The 25,710-nt window shown below is 33.6% G+C and overlaps 1 protein-coding gene across 4 annotated transcripts in view; it reads right to left on the reverse strand.

Annotated features, from left to right (window-relative positions):
- Positions 1–374: 374 nt before the first annotated feature.
- Positions 375–25,710, reverse strand: part of PAWR (pro-apoptotic WT1 regulator) — a 142,032-nt gene continuing 116,696 nt past the window's right edge. For 3 of the 4 annotated variants that reach the window (XM_052000380.1, XM_052000379.1, XM_052000382.1), the window contains 4 exons: positions 14,735–14,770; positions 10,813–10,942; positions 9,096–9,200; positions 375–6,679 (listed from right to left, as the gene is read on the reverse strand). In XM_052000380.1, the coding sequence (XP_051856340.1) occupies positions 6,593–6,679; positions 9,096–9,200; positions 10,813–10,942; positions 14,735–14,770 (358 nt within the window). In that variant the 3' untranslated portion in view covers positions 375–6,592. The remainder of the gene's footprint in view (positions 6,680–9,095; positions 9,201–10,812; positions 10,943–14,734; positions 14,771–25,710) is intronic. The other variant, XM_052000381.1, reaches the window with a different exon arrangement.

A 25,710-nucleotide genomic window follows, 5' to 3' on the forward strand; every position in this document is an offset into this window, starting at 1 on the left:
TTAGCCCATGCAGGTGTATGAGAGGAACTGACATAATTAGGTAAAAGGTTATATAAACTAGTCATTTCAGAAACAAAGAGTGGATTTTTACAATCCCAGACCTCTACTTATTTCTTCCAAAATATGACAGTGAAGAATTTTCTTCCTGGTATGTGTTTGAATTTTAAGAACTTATTCAGACAGTTTTAATAAGTAAACAAGGCAATGCCTAGAATGCCAATGTTGTATACTGAAACATTTGTTAGACTTCCTGGTTTATTCAAGAAGCCCTGCTGTGAATGTAATCAGCTTTTATCAACTGGATGCTTTGAAAAAAAAAATTCCTCAAGCATAACAGGCTCCATACAAATAAAAAAGCAAGCTACACACCACAGTTTTAGTACAAAAGAGAGAAAATTTTATTATATTAGCACTATTCTTTTATTTCACAAGTAACTTCTTGTTGGGGCTTAGAAGCTAAACCCCAAAGATGGTAACAATTTTCATTATTTTACTAGAAGAAATGAAATTAACTAGTGTTCAAAATGAAAATGAAAATTTAACTCTTGAATGACACAACTTTTTACATGCATAAAAATTTAAATGAATTCTGATACAATTAATGAATCTGTAGTGATGGATTTATGCAATAAGAATGACAAAGGATATGTCTACAGAACACCAGCACATCCAGATAATTATCCAGATGTTTTTACACAACAGCAACCATCTGGACTCACTGAATAGATTTTTTTTTTCCCCATGAAGGATGCTTTTGGCTTCATGTAGACATAACCAGCAGCAGAAGCCTCTGGCTCAAATTTTGTAGAATAATGCAATTACCAGAACCCTGAATAGAGCAGCCAAATTTTTCAAGAAAAAAAAAATTATTTAAAAAAAATCCATTGAGTATTCAGAATAGCAGTTATGAAATTTTTATGGAACTTCAAGCAATAATTTTAATATCAACTAGTACCAGATTATATTTCCTATGTGTTTCTAACATACTGTGGATAGCAGATCTATATAAATGCCTGAGTGCAGCATTAATACTGATAGGGGAGTAAATTCATTATAGAAAGATATTTATTTCAAGTTGGAAGCACACTTGCAGCTTCATTTATTTTCCCCTCAAGAATTGTGGCACAATGGAAAGAGTGGCCACCTGGAAATCAGTAATATTTGAATTCCAATCTCACTTCAGACACTTAACCAATTGTGCAATCTTGGTCAAGTCACTAAACCTTTATTTGCCTCAGTTTCCTCATCTGTCAGACAGGAATAACAAAAGCACCATCCAGGATTCTGATAAGGTACAAATAAGATAATTTTTAAGTGCTTAGCAAAGTGTCTGATAAATATTAAGTACTACAGAAATGTTAGTTACAATATTATTATTATGACTCTTCTCCCAACAACACAGTAGCTCTACCTTAACAAAATTTAAATTCATTAAATCTCCTTCAACTAGTTAAAATCCTAAAACTCTACTTATTTTCTATGATTAATTTAGACACTTTTGAATGTGCTTGGGAACATGTAGGCAAGAACTGAAGTAAATAACACCTGCATGTTTATCATATGACCTGAATTATTTAGGTAACCCAGACTCCAAAAGGTTTTGATTAGGCAATGCAAACAGTCCGATTGGCCAAGTGGCTGCAAACATGGCATTTAGGGTTTAGAGATGATACCTATGACCAAGTAAATTTTTGTCCCTCATAGGCAGTGCTATTGTCACTTGTTTTTTTTGTTTTTTTTTTTTTTAAAATCTATTATTAACAATCAACCAATCACTCAATCCCCATTGGACACCCAATGCAAGATTGCTTAATTGTTATAGGTGCACTAATCTACATGCTGGAAGAATCTGGCCAAATAGTTTCTAAAAGACAGAAAATATCTCATAATTTCCCACAATTTACAGGATGCAAATGTTTTAATTCAAGTATCCAAATTCAGATAAAATTAAAGAAAATTCAATGGAATATACATACAGAGTGGGAAGATTTGGAAAGAGAAATAGGGATCTTTGTCCATTTGGTGCTTTCTGTCCCTGAGGTATATCTTAGTGATTGACTATTGGGGAAGTATGTGGCTTCGAGCTTAAATGGAAAAGAGCAAGTCAAATAATTGACTAGTTCTTTCTTGCCTGAGTATCATGAGGCTGTTTCCTTAATATTGGGGAGAAAATTCCAATGGTAACCCCCTAATAAGGGATAAATATTATTCCCACTAAAGAATAATTCAAATTTTAAATATAGGCAAAATAACAAACCAGAACAATAACTTTTATGGTTATAAAATAATTAATTTTTTTGGTTATAAATCCATTTTCAGGACATAAAAATAAATTTTGGGGAAATAAGATCCTATTTTTAACCTAAAAATTTTTTATCATAAAATTTCCTTATACAATTAAAATATTTTAGCATAATCTGAGTTTTTTTTCCCAAAACATCCCAGTAAATTCTGTAAATATATGTTCAATCAAATGTATGGTTAAAAATTTTAACCAATATTAAAACAAAAAGATGAGGATTACTGAAGATAGACATATTAAGTTTAATCATCATTGTTGGAATATTCAAAAGCAACCTGGGATAGAGTCTACTTCTGATACATACTGTATAGTACATTACTAGCTAAGTAAATCAACCTATCCTTACCCCAAACAGCTTTAAGAATAATTACGCTGCTTAACAGCTGTTGATCCTCTTAAGGGTTCCTAAACAAAGGCCTGTGCTATTGAAATCATTGACCTAGGATATATTATTGTAATTTCCAATATGCTTTTACATTTTGTATGATAGATCGTGGCTTTATGGGATTTTATGGTCTAGCTTGAATTCCACTATTAACAAATTCTATTTTTTTAATTGACTAACTAGAAATAAGTATTATCATACAGCACTTTCAAATTTAGTTCTCTTCTGCTTTCACTATTAGAAAATTGGTTCTGTTAGATAATACTACTAAAAGGATACTAAGAAGGTATATTTCATCCCTTGATGAAACAGATGCATTATCAAACAAGACCACAAATATCCTAGGTCTTGACTTTAAAAAGCTGTGTCAAGTACATAGAAGAGGACTATGATCACCAACAGCTTATGCTCCATACTATGTTATGGAAATGCTTATCTTATTCCATAAATTAAGAATAAAATACATCAAAAAATATAGCCCAAATGATTTGGTCCATTATACCTGCAGGGTCTTTGCATATAGATCTATTTCAGAGTAGTGAATATGGATGATTCCACAATATCTAATTGCATTGTTTACAGTGAAACATTAGTGAAAATCCAAATGACTTCATCTCAAAATCAGATTAATCTGGATAACAAAATCTTGCCCCAAATGCTCCCAAATTAGGTTTTCACCTTAAAGATGAATATTTTGCTTGAGTTTTCCTTGAACACACTTTTTCAACAACTTTGGAGTATGGCTCTTTGACAGCACTGGTATTGAGGTAAACTTTAATAGATTTATTCAGGTTAATTTTTAAAATGTCAACAAGAAGCCAACATTTGATAACCAATTAGTCTTTTAAAAGAAAATTATGGTTCAGCTAGGTGGTATAGTGGATACCTGACCCTGGAGTCAGATGAAACTGAGTTCAAATCTGTTCTCCAACACCTAACATTTATTAGCTGTGTGACCCTAAGCAAGTCATTTAATCCTAACTGTCTTGTAAAAAACAAATAACCCTTCCCCCCAACACCACAAAAATACTAAAAAGAAAAGAAAATTATATACCATAAGCCATCCCCTATGAAGATAATACCAAGGCAACAAAATCCTTAAGGGTCTCAAAAAATTAAGACATCATGATGTAGTAAATGGAGAACTGGTCTTGAAGTCTGGAAGACCTGGGACTTTCACATCCTATTTCTGGCACACACTGGTTCTTATTTAACCTGTCTGTGTTCTAGGCAACTCTCTTGGATTCTGTCCAAGTTAATCAATCTCTCTTCCTCACCAACTCTTTCATGTAAATTAAAGGTGCTGATTTACTGGGGAAGGGACTTTCCTTATTTTGGGGTTTCACATATCCCTTTATCATACAATTATGATATGATGCCTTTTTTTTTTTTTTTTGCTGAGGCAATTGGGGTCAAGTGACTTGCCCAGGGTCACACAATTAGGAAGTGTTAAGTATTTGAGACCACATTTGAACTCAGGCCAACCTGGCTTCAGGTCTGGTGCTCTATCCACTGCACCACCTAGCTACCCGATAAGATGCTTTTTAAATGAAAATGGAGACCATATGTTAGAACGTTAGGTTGAAGGTAATTTGAAAGATTGCTAAGCTAGCAAAATCAAAGCAGTCCTTAAAAAATATATGTGAAAGTAGCTGCTTTGAATCCTGTTGAAAACAGTGCACTTGGACGAATGAATCAATGTTCTTGAGAAGCAGTCATTTTTGACTATGGAGGTATTTTTTTCTTTTTTTTTAATATTGGTGCTATGAACAATACCTATTTTCTGCTAGGAATCAGTGTATACATTTGATTGAAGCAGATACTTAAGTTCTACAAAAAACATTAAAGAAAACCTTAATATAAAATATTCATTGAGAGAAATCTCTCAGATGCTAAAATTGAAACGCTTTACTTAAAATGGACCATTGAACTTCTTAGTCTTCTCCTCCTTTCTTCTCAGTGCCATCCTTTCCTGAATTAATAAAATGTGATGGTTCAATTTTTTATGTACTATTATGATTCTTTCTAATAAGCAATAACTATGTGGAGGTAAAAGACAGAAAAACTGATAGCTTAGTTTATGAAAATAGGTGGATCTTGTCTCTTTCTAATACCTAGTACCAATCCTATTGCCTAGTCAATGGTCTGAAATATTTAACCTCTAATTTATTAATTATCTAGCATTCATTTACTAGCCAATCGAATAAAACTTGAGGAGAGGAACAATTTCACTTTTGTCTTTGCACATCAAGTTTTTAGGTACAGTGCTTAGAAATAAAAGATTAAAGGAGAACTAAAATTAGGTAAAAAGAAAACTAGTGCACAATCAGCATAACATTTCCTTTCTCAATTCCTTCTTCAATTCTCAGTACAAAGTTCAGGCATGATAGGAGATAACGAAATGGGGATGTGGTAGCCAAAAAGGCTTTCTCTTGGTTTAGATCTATAATATATACTCTGGGACATATCTATATAGAAGGTAGAAATATTGAGAAAAATCAGGAGAGAATTTCTGTATCAGTGGTAAGGTTCAAACAGATCAAAATGCTAAGCTACTAGTAAAGAGTATTAGATAAAACACACCCATCCCCAAAATATTCAAAATATATATTTGAGTAAAAGAGCATTCTATTACTATTAAAATCAAGTTAACAGTATATTTACAACTTCTAAATCTTTAAGAGAAAAAAAATCTTATTTGCTCTTAAAATAATAAATACAACTGCTTCAAATTTGGGGTAAGAAATCCCTAGTTCTCTTAGAGAAGGACAAATTACACCACATAAGACTTTATCTAGATATAAGTAACAGGCAATATAGAATAAAATCAACATTGGTCTTAGTGACAATTATGCTCATGTAAATACCATAATTGTTTAAGTCCAGATAAATACTTTTCATTTTTATTAGGCAAAAAGATGTTATGAAGATGTATTTTATTATAAACTGAAATTGTGTATAGACAAAGAACTTCAATTTTTTCTTTTTACAAACATGTTGTTTTATCATTCTTTTTACAAACATGTTCTAATAAACTTTCTGCAAACAATAAAAAATAGTAACTACAAACTTCATAAGAACATTTACATAAACATTATATTTGTACGTTTTTGCAGAAGTTAAAGCGCTTTAAATTCTCAATATACAGACCCAAGATGGTAAATTTGTATTTACTATGGAACACACAATTCAAGTACTTTTCTAAAATGTATATATATATGTGTGTATACATACACACATATATATATATTATACATACCTAACTGAACTCAACTATGTGAGACTGACTGTTATGAAATTACAATTAGTTTTCCTTTAAGAAGATGATTGCAATACAGAACTGAGCTAGCCAACTATTCTAATCTCTTAGAATAAGTAAAAATAAACCCCCAAGAACAAGATTTTGTCACAGTGAAGTCCTCATTATGCAAAAATGTTACACATCACTAATAAGGAATCTGTACTTTACAGCTACTCAAACAACTCAAACAAAACAAGAAACTCCCAAAATATATTCAGATCCATGTAAACAGTTTTCTTTCTTTCTTTCTTTTTTTTTTTTTTTTTGAGGAAGGGAGATAATCTGAGAGGTGAAGACATAATCTAAGCCATTTTGGGCCACATATATCATCTGAATACATAAACTAGAGAATTTATAGCCCCTTATCAACTATTCCAATAACTGAAAAATGTTGTTTATTCATGAAATGAGGTGGATACCTTAATTTTATTGATATTGAAAAAGAAAAATATTATGAAAATAAACATCCATCAGTTTCCAAGAAATAAATACACACTTAGTTATTTTAATGAATTGCAGCACGGAAAATATTGCCCTAGCATTGACCTCAACATTCAATCAGTAGTTTTACAAATCATTCTCCTCACTGAGGCTAGGATATCTTCTACCTTGTCAGCTGTCCAACCACTTTTAAAAGGGTTTTGTTTTCCTGCTTTAGTTGTTCATTTTCATCTTCTGTGTCATCTAGGTCCTTAGGAAAAAAAAGGGAAACATAAGTAAAGAAACTTCAAGAAAGAGGTGATGATATATTATTAAAGTAGGACAAACTCATTATATATTATGGGAGAAGGAAAGGTTCCCCAGCATCACTAAAAAAAACACAAAATTTATACCACATTTAATTTCGTTTCTTCTCCCCCACCACCTGGTTTAAGAAAATAATGTTTTAGAGTAAAAAGAACATTCACTACTTTTTGAGACATAGATCCTGTCTCTGAAGTGACTACCTGTAAGAATTTGGACAATTCATTTAACTTAAGAAAATTCATATCTATAATATAAGAGAACTGGATGATCCTAAATAAACAAGGTTCAGATTATGGCCCTGCCACTTACTGCTATTTGACCTTGATCAAGTCACAAAGTTTTTATGTCTTAAGTTTCCTCTTCTGCAAAATGGAAATTATAATACTTGTAGTATCTAATATCTCACAGTGGTTTTTGTGAACAAAATGTTTTGTAAATTTTGGATTAGTTTATAAATAAGATTATGAGTAGTATCAGAAAACCTACCAGTCTCTTCAATCGAACATTTCAGATTGAGACCTCTCACTTTCAAAGACTAGAAAATCCAATGGAGACACCACCAGAAATTAACAATTTAAATAATAGTTCAAAGAGGAGCACAGATTTAATCTGTCAGTTTAAATCAGTGAGAATGGAAATACAATCATTGGTGAGTTACACATGTGTTACGACAGCAGCATTCTAAAAAAAAAATTGGACTATCTTTAGATAGTAGTACAAAAGAATTTTTAAAAATTTAATGACATTTTTTGCACAGACTTTCATTCATTAAAACTACCATATATACTCGAGTATAAGCCTACCCGAATATAAGCCGAGGCCCCTAATTTTAACTCAAAAATCTGGGAAAACTTATTATATCAGTAGGTTCAGGTAGCGCACCGGTGCCTGCAGAGGAGGAGAGCGGGTGCCGGTATACGTATGTAGAGCGGTTGCCAGCATTAGTATACAGTCCGGTTACCAACTGTGATACTACAGATCACCGTAGCAACGGCCGGCCCTGTAGTATCACAGACGGCACTCGCGCTGTATACTACACAGCAGGGGGGGCATTCAAAGGGATATTTACACATGTTTTATTTAGTATAAAACTCGAGTATAAGCCGAGGAGGGAATTTTCTGCCCAAAAATTGGGCAGAAAAACTCAGCTTATACTCGAGTATATACAGTAAGTAAAATCAAAGACTTTGATTGATAGATTTGCAGTAAAAAAAAAAAAAAAAAAAGTAAGAAAAAGAAAAACCCAGTAAAATTTCAACTGCTATTGGCTATTTTGCCAAGATTCAAATTTTTGAATAAACAAGTTACTTCACTGATAAGATAATCAAATCACAAAATTATATGTTTCACTAATCATCTTGAGTGGATTGTAAACTCCTTGGAGATAGGTGCTTAATCATTTTACTATCAGCCCACAACATTAAGCATGAGGTTACTATAGAAGAGATCCCTTAAAAATACCATATTTTAATCTTGTGTACAAATGAAAGATCCAGATGTACTTAAGAAAGGTAAAGCTAGGTAGGTTAGGTCAAAGAGCTAGTATAGAGCTAGTGAGCAAATCATTTCGAAGTATGAAAAGAAAACTAAAATGGTATGAGATTAGGAGATATGAGAAGGGAGTGTACAGAGTAATAGAGGCTGAAGGATGGCACAAGAAGAGATCTGAGAGGTCATCTACCATGCACCTCATTTTAGCTGAGCAAACTGAGGTCATCCAAATTAAAGTGGGATGATTTGTTCAAAGCCCCAATGAATGGAACTTGTGAGCTCTGTTTTCCAAAGAAACTGATGGGAGGAGGGGAGAAATAGGGCACAGTCCTAATATCCAATATAGCACCAAAATGTCCAAATAGTCATTTGGATCAAAAATTTATAATAAAAAGAATAGCATGACTCAAACTAATTGTTGCTGTTCAGTTATGGCAGACTCTTTGTGACTATTTGGCATTTTCTTGTCAAGGATACAGGAGTGGTTTGCCAATTCCTTCTCCAGCTCATCTCATAAATGAGGAAACGGAAGTAAACAGGATTAAATGACTTGCCCAGGCTCATGCAGCCTAAATAAATAAAGATCACATAAATAGATAGCTGCAGAACCTGAGACTCCAAATTCAGGGCAGTTTCTACTACATTACATTACCATCTTATAAATCACAATCAAGCAGCAAATTAAATTAAATATGTTGTCACATGGCAATCATCAAGGATATGATTTCTACCATTAGTCATCTATGAGATGTCAAAATCTATAAGCAAAGCATAAACTCATTAATATAATGGAGCCAAATCTACGTGTTTATGCATTTTCCCACAATCAGAAGCACACATCATACAACTAAGACATCTACAGAACTTACCCTATTTAATAAATCAATTTCTTCTTTGAGTTTTCCAATTGCATCTTCTTTATCCTGAATCATTTTGTGGAGTTTTTGATTTTCTTGTTTCTCTTTAACTACCTCCTAGTAGAAAAAGACACAAAAACCAAGTCTTACTTTTTTTACCTTTTCTTTTTTTTATTCTTAAAACCTTTATTTTCAAAATATATGCAAAGATAGTTTTCAACATTAACCCTTGAAAAACCTTGTGTTCCAAATTTTTTTCCCTCCCTTCCCCTAACTCTCTCCCTTAGATGGCAAGTAATCTAACATATGTTAAACGTGCAATTTTTCTACATATTTCCACAATTATCATGCTACACAAGAAAAATCAGATCAAAAAAAAAAAGAGAGAGAGAAAAAACAAAATGCAAGTAAATGACAAAAAAAGTGAAAAATATGTTATGATCCACACTGTCCCCACAAAATCAAGTATTATTTGAACAAAAATGAATTTCCATACTAAAAGAATGTTTATAGTCTCTAAAAAACAAAAACAAAACCCCCAAACCCTTAGGAATATTCATCATTCCAATTTAGAGATCCCCCAAGGTAGCTTACTTAAAATTACCTTTTGTAAGTTAGGTATATGAGAGAATTTACCCACAGGAGGAAAGGAGAATGAGGGGAATGCAAAAGCTAAAAGGAATCTGGCAGATTAAATCAAGGTTTAGCCAAGTCTCTAACAAATGCTAATCAATTTCTCAATGGTGTACTTACTCCCTTTATCCTTGTAGCCTACAAATCTCCACTATTAATTGTGCGGAAAACATTTCACTCACTCTCTAGTGGTTTTATAAGTTTACAATTTCCACTTTGGGGAAAATCATTATTTAGGAAAAACTGAAACCCTAAGAAACTTGGAAAATAATTTCAAGAACATGCTGTTGTTGAAGCCTGAGAATTTACTTTCACATTAATCACAATCCTCTAACATGAAAATAGCTAAAATTAGATTTCTATTTGGGCAAATCCTTTGGTATCATAGGGAATAATTTAGTTTCAGTTGAGTCATTTGATCTGAAAACAGATTTCACATGTTTGTCCATTGGTTGAAAAGTTATTTTCAAGGACATGAATAACAATATTAACATGGGATCAATTTGAATGTGCACAGACACTTGACTCTTTAGGTAATGAAAGGAATCTTCTTTGAACCGTTTTTGGGGACCCTTCAAGCCCAGACATAATTTTCTATTCTGTTTTGAAGACAGAAACCCAAAATCTGCTTAAGCTCTGGATGCAAATCCTACAATTTTAGGTACTATGTATGTTTATTAAATATACAACCCTTTTGACCTATCCCAGGGAAAGCTCTAGGATACTGTATAAGCAGAACCTACTTTAAAACTGATGAATTTCTAAAGTTTCATCAGCAACAGGAAGGGTGACAAGGGAAGGAAACAGGAAAATACAAATCTAATGACTATAGGGACCCTAGATATCAAATTAACAAAATGACAGAACAATACCGGGACTCAACTACACTGGCTAAGAGATTCAAATGTTAAAATTATTTTCTGTTCCTCCTCCTTCCATCTTTATCCCTTATCCCAAATTCTCTTTCAGGTTTAGTTCTACACCTCTTTTCAAGGACAAAAACCCCTACAGTACTTAATTGAGTCTTCTACTTTTCTGAGCAGAGAATAGGGTCATATTAAGATATTAAACTATCTAAAATAATCTTAGGCCATACCCTTTCAAGTTCTTCAATTTTCCTCTCCAATACATTTGGAGATGTCCGTAAATCCTTGCTGTGTCTAGATCCTTTCTTTTCTGATCGAGAGTGTCGACTTGAGAAATCATCTTCAGGAGTGATAGTTGCACTATGGGGTGAATAAATATAAATTTTATGAAGACTTTCAACACAAACAACCAGAACAATTTTTAACCAGAGTAAACAAACACGCGCACGCGTGCGCACACACACACACACGCACACACACACACACACACACACTCAACCAGTAAAATAAAAACATTCACCATTTATAACATATTCTTAAGACGGCATGATTGTTCAGAAATAGGGATCAAAAAAAGATAATAATAGGGTAATAAACAAAGAGAGCCTAATCTGTAAGCATAAAAAGCTCATTCGATAACATACATTCAACATTTTTTCAAACCCCTGAATGTGTGTATTATGGCAAATAGGATGAGGTAAGTTCATACAAACCACTATCCTTGTTCTCACTAGGCAGCACACGTGTGTGTGTGTGTGTATGTGTGTCTCTCCTTCACTTCTTTCCCTCTCTCCCTTATTGATCTTAGTCTAGTAAATTTATAAAAAAAACAAAACAAAATAAAACCATAACTGTAGGAATATTTTTATTAATAGTATATTAAAGAGATTCAAAACAAAATGTTAATGAATGCAGGGAGATAGTTTATAAAGATAAGAGAAGTCAGAGTTGGGCAAGGATTCTTAACAAAGAAATCAATGGGAAGAGAGCTATTTAAGGTCTCTGGGTCTAGGTTTTCTCCTCTTTAAAACAAAAATTGCACTAGATTATTTCTAGAATCCTTTTAGTGTCAACATTTACTATGATAACTTTCCTCCTCTGTATCCTCCAGGATTCAGTCTAGATAATATTACTATCGCCCTCCCCCTTCCTCCCATGATGAAACTTTTTCCTGTGAAGGTACCATTTTAGTCGTTCACTTTTAATTTTTTTCCCCTAGAACTACTGATTAAAATAAAGGTCAGTGACTTGGATGTATAACAAGAAAAATATAAAATGCTACTTAATCATTTCTTAGATTCTCTGTATTCCTTGAAGCACCTCCCATACTGTCTTGAACACAGTAGTAAAATGTATTCAATTTTAAAAAGCACCAGCAATGGCTATTATTTGATTAAAATTTTATCATTTTCAATTTTCCTTTAGCCTCTTTCAACCAACAATAAAATGAAAATGAAATTATAAAAATTCAGCTTCCTAAGGTGACTATATTCATTTTAAATAATCAAAAATATCCAATAAAACAAATCTGAGTCACCCAGAAAAGTGACAAAGATTACAAAAGATGGAGTAGGGAAAAATCAGTGCTGGAGAGGCTGCTGGAAGATAGGTATAGTAATTCAATGTTGGGAGAACTAAGAACCAGCTTGCTACTTCTGGGAAACAATTTATTATATGAAAAAAGTGACTGAGCTGTTCATAAACTTTGACCCAGCAATATGACTAGTAGACATTTACCAAAGAGGTCAAAGGAGGGAAAGATACCCTACATACCAGACTATTTATATCTATCCCGTGATAGCAAAAAACAAAACAAAACAAAAAACTGGAGGGAAAAAAAAGAGCCCCTCAATTGGTCAATGACTGGACCAACGACCATATATTAATAGTAACTGAACGGTATTGCTACGTTGTAAGAAATAATGACTATGAAATCAGAAATTTTGGGAATTTATGCAAACAGATACAGAACAAAGTAAGTACAGAAAAACACATAAAAATAACCACAAAAACAGGGTAAAGGCAAAAAATTTAAAAGACATCAGAACTTATATCAATGCAATGACCAATCTCAGCTACAGAGGATGGAAGATGAAACAAACCTCAATCTTTATAGTAAAGATGTGGCGGACTATAAGTATGAAAGTAGGAGTATGTCAAGATGTTGTCGAAATATTTTTCTCTTACATTCTTTAATATGAGAGGAGATTGTGAAATGAAAATGAAATTATTTTAATCGATTAAACTTTTTTTTTTGGGGGGGGGGGGTGGTGTCATTATATATATGTAAGGGCCAACTATCCAAGCATTAATCATTTTACTATGATGGCAGAACATTAGGGATTCACATTAAGCTTTTCAATTATACTTCTGCCTAGTATACCACAAAAAATGTATAAATTATAACACAATGTTCAAAAAGAATTCTATAAATAATAGATACAATGGTGATCCACATCTCTATTTTTAGAAGCAAAGACTGCTGCTATTTTATTGCTGGAGCTTGGCTTTCTTTGTTAATTACAACTTGCATGGTATAAATAATATAATTTGTGATAATTTTCCTGTCTAGTAGGAATCACAGAAATTAATTCGATCATTTCAGAATTTTATCAGCTGAAAGGGTTCAACTCTTATTTTTTTCAAAGGTGAGCAAACTGAGGCCCAGAGAGGTTCAGTTACTTGGCTCACATCATGAGCCCAATCATGAGGTCTAAGGGAAGTGACTCAGATTCCAACCATGGGTCCTTTGCCAACATGTCACATTCTTCTAAAGCAGTATCAAAACACATTTTGAAATATCCCAGTCAGAGATGGCAAAATCCATTTCCGATCGATCTATCTATCCAATGAGAATAGATAATATCCATATGATATCTCATGTAATTTTCAACATTTTTGCATTAAAATGCTCTACTTTATCCTCTACAAAACCATAAAATACTCATATTAAATCCCAGAACAAAATAAATCACTCCTATTTATTAGACAATTAGTGCACTTAGGCTGTGATTCATTAATGAAAGATTCTGACACTCAATAAATCAATAACCCTCTTATGTTTATTACCCATATACTCTATTTTAAAATAATTTTATTTTTCCCAAAGTAGATATGATAAAACAATTTTGAACATTTGTTTTTTAACTTTTGGCTCCAAATTCTTTCCCTCCCTCTTCTCTCCTATTCCTGATGTGGTTGGTAATCAAATTAAAACACTATCTACACAGTTTTGACATTTGATTTGTATGTAGTTAGCATTTTCAATAAAACTCCTATCATGTACACAAAAGATTACATATAGAATGCCAGTAGGAAATCAAGAGTCTATCACATATTTACTATTATTCTAACTTCAATGATCTTTGTGTCATTCTGGTCTATCAAGAGACAGGTTCTGAGATACTATTAATTGAGTTTAGGAATAGATCTTATTTAAACCAAAGAAACTGCAACTAGAGACACCCAATTATAACAAGATACTGAAAGACTCTTCTACAAAGTGTCTCCAAAGTTCTTTGTGCCACTTTAATCTACCAAAGCGTAAAATTTTAGTACCAAAACACCTTGTAATAAATCAGTGCCACTCAGAAAAGTGCTGTTGATTTAAAAAAAAACAAAAAACAAACTCCTTTTGCTTGCCTTTATTTGCTCAATCACAAATATTTAATCTGACCCTACCTCTTTTATCTCATTTCCATATTTCTTTTAGACAAAAGTAAGATTCTCCAGAACAAACAGCAGACAAAACCTCAAAGAAGCGGCTAAAGAAAAGGATCAAGAAAGCTTATACTTGAAGTAACTTTCCCCTCCCATGACTCTTCAATAAGTAAACTTTTTTTAAAAAAAGGAATAAAGGGCCAAGAAGGTAGTCATTTGAATGTAACCGCTGGCAAGAAATGCCTCACTTCTGTATAGAATCCTAATGAGCACAGTACCTAGCACAAAGCAGGTGCTTAATAAAATTTGTTGAACTGAATAGAAATGTTTTCTCTCTTTCTCCCTCCCCCCCTCCACTCACTCTCTCTCTCTCTCTGTCTCTCCCTCCATTCTCATTCTCTCTCTCTCTCTTCATTCTCTCTTTCTCTCCATTCTCTCTCTCTCTCTCTCTCTCTCTCTCTCTCTTTCTCCACTTTCTCTCACCACCCTCACCATCTCTTCTCTTCTATACTGAAGTACCACGATAACCTGAGAGAGGAAGAAACAAGATGTAGCATGTGTTAAGAAAGTTGAACTGTTACCATGACCTCTACCCACCTACCAAATAAGAATAACAAATAATAATAATAACTAGCTTTTATATAGTGCTTTAAGTTTGCAAAGTGCTTTACAAATATTTCATCCTCACAACAAAACTTGAATATTATCCCCATCACACAGATGAAGAAACTGAAGAAGACAGAGGTATATCAAGTAACTTGGCCAATTAAGTGTCACTGGATATGAAATTTGAAAACATGCATTATCCTCTTCTGTGCTACTGTACCTAAACCTCCCCTACATGCCCTATTAAAATGTGATTTTTGTTAGCAAAGAATTCAATTTCTTAGCAGCCTGCTTTGACCACAACAAGCATTTAATAAATGTCCTTTTCCTTCATTTCTTTAAGAGCCTGACTAGTAAATAATAGATATGTGGAACTAGAATTCTCAAGGATATCGTCCTACTTCTAAAAGTCCATTTTTCACATTTCCCTCCAGGAGTATGCAGGGAAATGTGCAACAACTGACTCTTTATGAAAACAAAAACACAGGTGTAACACACTTTTAAGTTTTAACAGCATTATTAGCATATTCTCCAACACCTTCTTGAGCCAATGAACAAAATAATATATCAAGTTCCAATAGTAGGATCTGCCAGTTTCTAAGATGTAAATGCTCACATAGAAAATTTAACAATCAATGATCAGCTTCTAGCATACCCTCCTTTTTTTTTGTTTGTTTTCTTTGTTTTGGAAGAGTTAAGTGACTTTTTCAGGGTCACAGCTAGTAAGTGTATGAGAGCACATTTGAACTCAGGTTCTCCTGTTTCTAGGGTCAGTTCATGCCATCTAACTGCCCCTAGCACACCCTTGTTTCCCAGTTTTGTTAGCAGAGATATAAGAGCGAAAGGGGTGGGGGGGAAGAAAGAGGGGAAGCTGGCAGCTCCAGGCAGGGAAAAGGTAACAACTGACAATGTAAAATATCACAAATGCTGTCAAAAGGCAGATGTATTTTTACACACACACACACACACACACACACACACACACACACACACACTCTCTCTCTCTCTCTCTCTTTAAAGGGTAAGTCCTCTTAGTAAAAAGAGAAATATATTTGAAAATTAAGATGATATTTTAAAAAATCAATAAAAGATTTTTAAAAATTAAAAAGTCATTTTTTTTTAAAATAAAGACTCACAGGTTAAAAAAAAAAAGTACCATATTATATTTAAAACAGACTTTAAGAACCAGCTCTCCCTTGAATGGCACTGTGATTTGCTAAAGAATTTTAAAGCAATTAGTTAGAAACTAAAAACTTTACAGAAAGTCCTACCAGTACTAAAGTATTGATAAAACAGCAAGGGCTGAGGAATAAAGTTCCTCTAAAGAGGAACTTCAGAGTTTGCTACAGTTAGGATAGATACTATTGACATAATTGCAGAAATGTTGTACTTTGATCTCATTAACAACAGGATCTGAAAAGGAGAGAGAATAAAAAAAAAAAAACAAAAAACTAGTAATTCACTCTAAAACAATTTGTAATGTTTTGATTAAGAGGACTTTATTGCTTATGTCCATAAGACTAAAACAAACCCCCCACCCCCACCCCCTCTTTAAGCTACTGGCTAAGATGTTAAAAAGAAAAAGAAAAAAGAATTAAGGGCATCAAAGAAAAAAACACTCTGCTGGAAATTTTCTTACTACAGGAACTTTTAACATGTTTTGTGCAAAGATACAAGCAGTTTGGGAGAAGAATTATTTTAGGGACAGAGGAATAATGTTATCTTTAAAATATCAAGTTTGGAAGAAAGCAAGCTAAGATGCCTCAAATGAGGACATAGAGAGAGGAATTTTCCACTAAAGAGAACACAGGAAATATTAGCACTTCAGAGACACACTGGAGCTTCGGACTTGAGAGCTGGGGCAGTTCAGTTCAAAACCCAAATGTTAACTGGGATCATGGAGAAGTCACTTTGTCCCTTGGAATCTTGAGTGTTTTTACTTATAAAATGGAGATAAGAATACTTGTACCTACTCACCTCATAGAATTGTAGTAAGAAAAGTCCTTTCCAGATGGTAAAGCAAGTATGAATGTAAATTTGGTATGGTGATTATTATTACAAATAACATTTTATGGGCATAATCCTTATTTACGAAAGTGGCCAATGAAAACTAAAGGAAAGTGGGTAAAATGTGAAATGCCTAGGTAAGTTATCACTGATCATTATGCCAACAGAACTTAAATCTCCCACTTCATTCCTCACAAGTGACATTTCATCTCATGTTGTGTGTCTTTAGGTAAGAGTTGCAGTGTGCTCTATTTATTATTTGCTGGTCAATTGTATCTGACTCTTCATGAGCTCATTTGGGGATTTCTTGGCAAAAAATAGAAGTGGTTTGTCATTTTCTTCTTTAGTTTATTATACAAATGAAGAAACTGAGACAAACAGGATTAAGTGACCTGCCCAGAGTCCCATAGCTAGTAAGTGACCGAGGCCAGAGTTGAACTCAGGAAGATGTTTTTTCTGACTCCAGCTGGGCTCAGTGCTCTATCCACCTAACTCTGCCTTCCCCCTTTCCCTTCAACCTGTATTACTTCTTAAACCTCCCAGCTTCCTTCAAAGATCAGCTTAAGAACACTTCCCACATGAGACTCTTCCTGTTCTTCCCAGTTGTTAACATCTCCATTTTGGAGTTAGTTTGTTATATTCTTATTTATGATTTGTCTCTCTGTCTCATAGATTTAGATCTAGAAGAAACCATGGAGTCCAATTTTATTTTACAGATAAGGAAAATTAGACACAGAGAAATGACTTGCCCAGAATCACATAAATAGAAAGTGACTGAGAAAGGATTAGAAACTCATCTTCCCGACTCCAAATTCAGCAATCTTTCCATTTATTAAGTCATGTAGCTGCCTCCTACCACCTCTCTAGCTAAGGTTAGTTATACTATATAAATAAACCAATTAATTATTTCTTTGAGTATATCTAGTTGAAGTAGAAATGCCAGTTTAAAGAACTAGAAAGGTATAATTCAAAAAAGAAAATCACCTAAGTATTAAGTAGCTTAAATAGCACTTCCTTTTATCCAGCAAGGCTATTCTATACTTTGCTTAAAATAATTTAAACGACATGTGCAGAACAGATAAATGTTGACTGGAATATGTCCTGTTTATCTGCATATTCTGGTAAATTAAAAGATACAGAAATGTAATAAGTCTGTCCTTCCAAAAGATTATTTCCAATGGTGCTACCCTATTTGCTGGGGAACAATCTTTCTAGAAATGTAGCCAGAAAAATCTTGTTAAATAATCAATCCATCTCCTTTCTTCCAATGATGTTTATTAGAATGCTTCTTGTATACATCATCATTAGTAATTCTCTGCTGCCTATTTCCTTTTCATTGCCTATTGAATAACCTAGAATTGTAAATCCTAAGAGACTACAGTATCCAAATTAATCCATAAATTGTTTATAAAGCATCAGGTAGGCGCTAAATGCTAAGGATGTAGTGAAACAGATCCAATTTGCAAATAGGAGAAATAACAAGTACACATTTTTAGAGAGATATATAACATAAAATTAATAAATATGTATACAAAGAAGGAAAGTACAAGATAATTTAGAAGGAAAGACATTAGCTAGAAGGCGCAGTGGATAGAGCACCAGCCCTGAAGTCAGGAGGACCTGAGTTCAAATTCGGCCTCAGACACTTAACACTTCCTAGCTATCAGACCCTGGGTAAGTCACTTAACCCCAATTGCCTCAGCAAAAAAAAAAAAAAGGCTTCATGTACAACTTGTACCCATGTGACATCAATAAAAGGATATCATAGGTAAAACAACAACAACAACAACAACAACAACAACAACAAAAACTGGGTTTCTGTTTTAGGAAAATGATGGTCAATTTTCCAAACATTTTTTGTCCTACTCAATTCTAGTTACAATTCATTCCCTATCTGCAGTTTCTAAGATTACATATATCTATATACACACATATACACAAAGCAGCATTATGACTTGTTAACCCCCAAGTATTTCATAATCTGTCTAATAGGTATTCTTCATTTATTTGTTTCCCTCCCAACCCCAATGCCAAATAGATGAGGATGTCTTACTCTCTGCGTTTGTAAATCTAGCACTTAGCTCAATGTAAGGCATATAGGAAATATTTTAAAAGTATTCTCTCCTCCAGTTTGTATCTCTTTCGTGTATCTCTATGTGACATATTATCTTTCTGTCTCTTATCTACCTACCTACAGATCAACCATAAAAAAGAACATTCAGAGTACCAGCATCATTTATAGGGATCCCTCACCAACAGGAATCCTGTATGTATAACAAACCTCCATGACTGGTAAACACCTGTGTAGCCTTAATTATGCCTTATTTGATATTAACATTACACACACACACACACACACACACACACACACACACACACACGTACGTTTTTGCAGTACAGTAAGGGGTCATTTTCTCCTGTGCCCATTTTCCCACTGCAACCATTAAACACTGAAACACATCTTGATTTCACTTGCAGGGTCTCATTAACATATTCTTCATAGAAATTGGTCCTAAATCATCATCCTCTGCAAAAGATGCTGGTGCTTAGGCTGCAATTATCTCCCTGGTAATCTTTTTGTTTATTGTCAATCTAAATGATGCAAAATAAAATGACTAAGTATTGCATAAAAAGTGTCCAGTTGCCTTTGAATATAAAATAAAACAAATTTCTTTATCTGCCTTTTCAAAACCCGTGGGCCAGACTTCTCCCATCTAATAGCATTTTCTTGTTTTCTAATTTTATTATAAAAATATAACTAATTGTGGTTAAATAAAGATCTCAAATTAGAGTACCAACAGTTATATTCATTTTTGCATGGGCTAAAAAATTGTATAACTGCTAGTACCCCTTATCCTTACTGCCTCCAATGAGAAATTTTACAGTCTAACTGGAGAAAATAAGCAGAATATGTACATACATGCACACGTGCACACATAAATACATCTCCATAACTGCCAATTAGAATTACAAGACACGAAGCAAAAGATCATTTGTTATTTTTCTTTGTTTTCCTGGTTGTTATCGCCAAAGAATTCATCATCTCCTGATGAGTTTCCCCATCCTTAGCTAAGCTAGAGCTTGGAAAGTAGCCACAAACTGTCCCAAGGATTACATTCTAAGTCTTTCCAGCATGATAGAACCTGACAAGACTTGTAGCCTGCTGGCACAGATTCTTAGAACAAAGGGTCAATGGTAAACTTACAGTGAACATAATTACATAACATAATTTTGCTTTAAGCTGTCAGAAGCCCCTTAGTATTCTGTGGTCATTCTTATGATTATTGCTTATTTTCAAGTACTAGAGTCAATAATTTATTTATTGTTCAATAGTTATTAATCACCTATTGTGTGCAGAGACCATGTGCTAGATTCCAGAAAAGATTTAAAGTTTATAAAAGATCCTCACACTCATGAAAATTATGATCTAAAAGTTGGGTATAATATACATAAAGCAACAATACAAAAAACAAACAAAAAAAACATGCAAGTATTAAGAGGTAAAGAGTTATGGGATCTAATATTTAAAAGGGTAAGTGCTAAGAGACTCAAATGGAGAAAAGTCATTGGAAGGACAACTAGATGGCAGTGAAACAGAACACAGACCCTGAAGTCAGGAGGACTTCATCCAGCCTCATACACTAACACTTACTAGCTGTGTGACCCTAAACAAGTCACTTAACCATTCCTCCTCCTCCTCCTCCAAAAAAAAAAAAAAAATCATTGGAGACTAGGAAAATGCAAAAATGCTTTTTGGAGGAAGCAGTACATGAAGTACAATCTGTACAGATCCTATAAGATATAAGATATACACAAAAATTGCTCTTAAAAACAAACAAACTACATTAGCTCGTTTATCTCTCTGTATTTCCCACTCAGTAAAAACTATTTCCCTCCCTCAGGGGGGAAAAAAAAATCAAAAAATCCCTCAGGGGAAAAAAGCTTTCTAGTTGTTTAGATAAAGATGAAAAGACTCACTGTATTTCATATGCATTAAAGCCACTAAATTAAATAGTATATTTAGCTTTCCAAATGATAAAGTATATATTTAATTTCTAAATTCCCCATTTAGCTATTTCTCCGAATTTAGTTATTTCTATTGATATCATCTTATACTTTCTTGCCTATTACCAAAGAAAAAAGACCTGAGTGTCATTATTAATTCTTAATCATTTTATTAAGTGATTAAAATGATTAATTCTTAATCATTTTATTAAGTATCTACTATTTGATATAAAATTTACTGTTTATAATCAATAAACTACTTCAGTAAAATGTAAAGATATAGGCAACTATGTAGGGATAGATGATAAAAGCTCATATAGTACAGAGTAAGTAAGGTGATCCTTGAAAGAAACTAGGGAATCCAGACATGGAAGTATAGAGTGCCAAATGTGAGAAGTACCAAGATAACAACAAAACAACTCAAGCTAAGTTCCAAAAGGGATCTTCTTCTCTACCCTTGAAAAAATAATAAACTGTCAAATCCTATAAATTCTAATTTCCTAATACCTCACCCACATCTCATCCTCCCCACTTCTATTGCTACCACTCTAATTTAGTTCCTTATCTCCTCTGACTTAAATTCCTCTAAGAGGCTCCCAGGGGGTCTCTCATTCTACAGCTTTACCCTACTCCAATCTATACTTTACATAAGCAACCAACATAAGCTTTTTTAGTCAGAATTGACAATGTTATTCCTTCGCTCAAAAACAGTCATTAACTTGCCCATAAAATAGCTAGAAAGGGCTCAAAAAAGCATGGTCTTGAGAATATTCAATTACATTGTTTCACCAACCGACAGAGACCTTTGGACCTATTTTGACTTGGGCTTATCATTTCTAAAGAATTCTGGTAATTTCCAAGGCTTGGTTCTGATTGACAAAATCTGATAGATTCTTGAGTGATTCTCAAAACACAATGTCTAACCCAACAAGTATGACTGGTTTTTTAAACAACAGTTGTAAAGATATTTCCCTTAGGGGTAAAGAAAAAAAATTATCATAGTAGTGAAGCAAAGTCTTAATCTTTACATTTAAAACAAAGAAACAAACAAACTCACTCTCATCTTCAAAGCAATTGTACAAATGGGATTCTCTTCCTTTCCAAATGCTGACAAACAAAACTTGGAGAACATATTGCCTAATGTTCAAAATTCTCAATTGACCTCTTGTTACTTACTTACTTACTTATACACACACACACACACACACACACACACACACACACACACACTGACTCACCAATTGGTAATGATATCTTCAAAGGTAAACAAACTTCATTGTTGCCAACCAATAAGACTACATAAATTTTCCAAACTTTTTCTACACTGTAAAGTTGTATTCCTTAAATCAACCTTTACCTAATTTTATTCCCTCGCTATTGATTAGAATCTGTTTCTAGTTAACTCATTTTTCAAGTTTTTTTTGTCCTCTGAAAGAATGGATTACTAGAAATTAAGTAAATTCTTCAACTATAAAAAAATGTTAGCCCAAATAAGTTAAGCCTATACATATTCCACCCATAACATGAGGGAATGGGGCTCACAAGAAGCAGCAGAATGTAATACTCCCTTAGTCAGGAACTTGCCACATTTTCTCACTTTCATCCACCATTTCAATGAATTTGCTTGACCAAATTTCATGCAGATTATTCCCATCATAGTCCACTCTCCCAGAATTACCTCTGATTATAATAATCCCACTTTCAAGCTTCTGGATTTATCAACAAATCTAGCTTTGGCACACTAATAAAACCTAATTGACTTTAAAGGCTGTCCATATCTAGCAAAAATGGGTGCTCTATAATCTCAGTTTGAGGTTATAGAGGTTATTACATTAGGGAAGGTTTATCTTCCCTAATGATAGCCATTACCTTTTGATTAGGAATTCAACTGGAATCAATATTCATTTATTATGGGCCTGTTCTAGCCACTATTCTATTAAAAAGAACTGCTAAGATCTAAGCCTTATTAAAATCAATTCTCCTACCTTTTCTTCCTGGTGACAGGACCTGTTGGCTGGCATTACATAATCTAGCCATTGTGTGATATTCAAGGAAGGCCACATAACACTTCTATCACTCCAGAACTCCAATTCTAGACAGACTACTAATTAAACAGATTAAAACCAACAATATTTATAGGAATTTATGGAAAAGAGCTAAGAAGAAAGCATTAACATGGCCTTTTAGGTCTACGGAGGGAAGTCAGAATTATACTACAGCTACAGCTAAAATTGTCTGAATAGAACAACCTTTAAGTATTAGGACTTATTGTCTCTGACATCCTACCTGATAGATCAACTAACTGGAGAACTCAAATAACCTGAAACTTGAGCCAAATCCAGAAAGGTAATAAAGGATAAGGTAGGAGGCCTACCTATTCCTGGGCAAGTGGGCTAGGATAGTTCTTTAAAAGGTAATGAAATTATCACGACAATAAGTTCACAGTCTGAAAGCTCCAACTGTGACTTAAGCATCAAGTGAATGACAACAAGTTAAAGCACTGGTAGTTTCCTCCCTGCTTCCTCAGGCTTGAGTAGTGTGACCCACCATGGATATCCTAGGGACAAGAAGGTTATACTCAATTGAATCATACCTGGATCCTTGTTGAATATCCATCCCCTGTTATAGGCTAAGTAAATATCCTTTTGTTAATGCTTTGGTCTTCTACAAATGTGTCCTTTCTAATTTTGAACTTGAGATAATAGACCAGGCTGGTCCAAATACAACTTTCCAGGAGGGAACAGTCTGTGTGATTATCAGATAATACTCTGTGGGGTTTTTTTTAAATACTCTAGTAGGTTCTTCTTCCCCCTTTTAATTATAAATTTATTAGAGCAAATATTTCTAAATACAAAGAAAAAAGAATATTACAAAATTGTGGAACTTCTATTATATCTAATTATTTTTTTCAAATGTGTGTTAAATAAGATAGTAACAAAATTACCCTGTTTGTACCTACCTTTCTGAATTTTTCTTCTATTTCTAATGTTTTATTGCTGCTCTTTTCTTTTGTTAAGCAGGTTTTTTCTATCTTTAGCACTAGCTATCAAGAAAAAACAAATGAAAGCTCCACAAAGCCACATCTATAAAAGTACTATTTTGCATATTCCTAATCCATCACCTGCCAGGAGTTAGGAAACTTGCTTCATCTTCAGTCTTTGAAAGTCAAAAGACTAGTAACTTTCTAGAAATTTAAAAGATTTTTTTTCCCTTTAAAGATCTGTGAGGTCTGGGGGACAAGAGGATGATATCAATAATGACCTAGTAAAGAATACAAAGTATAGCCAGACAGGTAAAGAGCAGGGTCACAAAATCTGCAAGTGGGAGGAGATAGTCTTGAAATAATGTCAAGAGGTCAGAGAATTTTGTGATGGTGGTGGTAATAGAAACCTCAAAAGTCAGTAAGTCCAATCCATATTGTTACAGATAAAGAAGTGGGGCCCAAAGGAGACATCACACACGTAGTAAACCTCACGGGGTTTGAAATTTCCCTAAATCTCCTGATTCCAAATGCACATTATACTAAGTTCCCTCTGGTATCATTTTTACTTCACAAATGGAAAAACTTTAAAGATACTTGCTGTTATTTACTGTATTGTACGTGTCACACATTTTTTAAAAATTCTTTTTACATATCTGAATTAAGGAAAACTAAATAAAAGAAAAAGGAGAAACTTACTAATGATATAAAGCAAATCTGGATGTCTGACTTAACCTGTTATTTACTTGCTTTGGGGGGAGAAGGGAGTATTTATTTGTTATTTATTGCAACTGTGCTGAACCAAATTTAAAACTAGGTACTTAGATCACAAAAATAAATTATAAGTTCAATTCAAAATTCAAATATTGAGAAAAACTTTTTTTATCCTAAAAATTATAAACATAGTTAAGTAACCATTCAGTTAGGGAAATTATACATATATTTTAAAAATTCACTATATCAAATATTGTTGAATGTTTTTCCCCCCTTTTAAGTTACTGAATGTTTAGGAGAAAAACTGTTAAATTTTGAAGACTATGTATATGGGAAGAGTATCTGATGACTTAAGCTTTGTATCAATCTGAATCACATACCCCAATTATGAATATTTACAGTCTAACATTCACAGAGGACTTTTTTTTCCATATCCTGTGATATCAGCAGCCAAGTATGATTACTGACCTTTTACTGAGGTTTAAGTACTTAACAGATCAGTCAAGTTCTTTCTACAGGGTCAAACAACTAGCATATTTTGGCCAGAACTAATGTCCACTGATCCCAAGAACAATTCCTATGTCACTGAAGTACAGTGGGGTTTCTCTATCATAGAATCAGAATGTGACACCCCCATGAAATGATAGCCAACTGCCAGTAATGATCTTCCCAGATTACTTAGGTGACTGGCATGAAGTCAAGCCACTAGATCTTTGTTGACTAGTATGTTCTGCCAGGCCAGGTGGCACAATGGATAAAAGCACCAAGCCTGGGATCAGGAAGACTTATCTTTAGAGTTCAAATCTGGCCTTAAAATACTAGCAGAGTGACTCTGGAGAAGTCAGTTAACTCTGCCTCAGTTTCTTCATCTTTAAAAAAAAGGCCAACTACTCCACTATCTTTGCCAAGAAAACCTGAGATGGCGTCACCAAGAGTCAGAAAGACAAAAAAAGGACCAAACAACAACAAAGAGGATCAAAGACTGAAAAAACGATTGATAAAACTGATCTGCCAGATCACATGTGCCTATCTCACATTTAAAATTTCATTTAACAACACTTGATTTGGGGGCAAATAAGAAAAAATTCATATCTTTACAAAAGTTACGTTGTCACAAGATATTTGATATTTGTCACAAGAGCCTTGATTTTCTGTA

The sequence above is a fragment of the Antechinus flavipes genome, chromosome 5 (genome assembly GCF_016432865.1).
Source record: "Antechinus flavipes isolate AdamAnt ecotype Samford, QLD, Australia chromosome 5, AdamAnt_v2, whole genome shotgun sequence".
Lineage (NCBI taxonomy): Eukaryota > Metazoa > Chordata > Mammalia > Dasyuromorphia > Dasyuridae > Antechinus > Antechinus flavipes.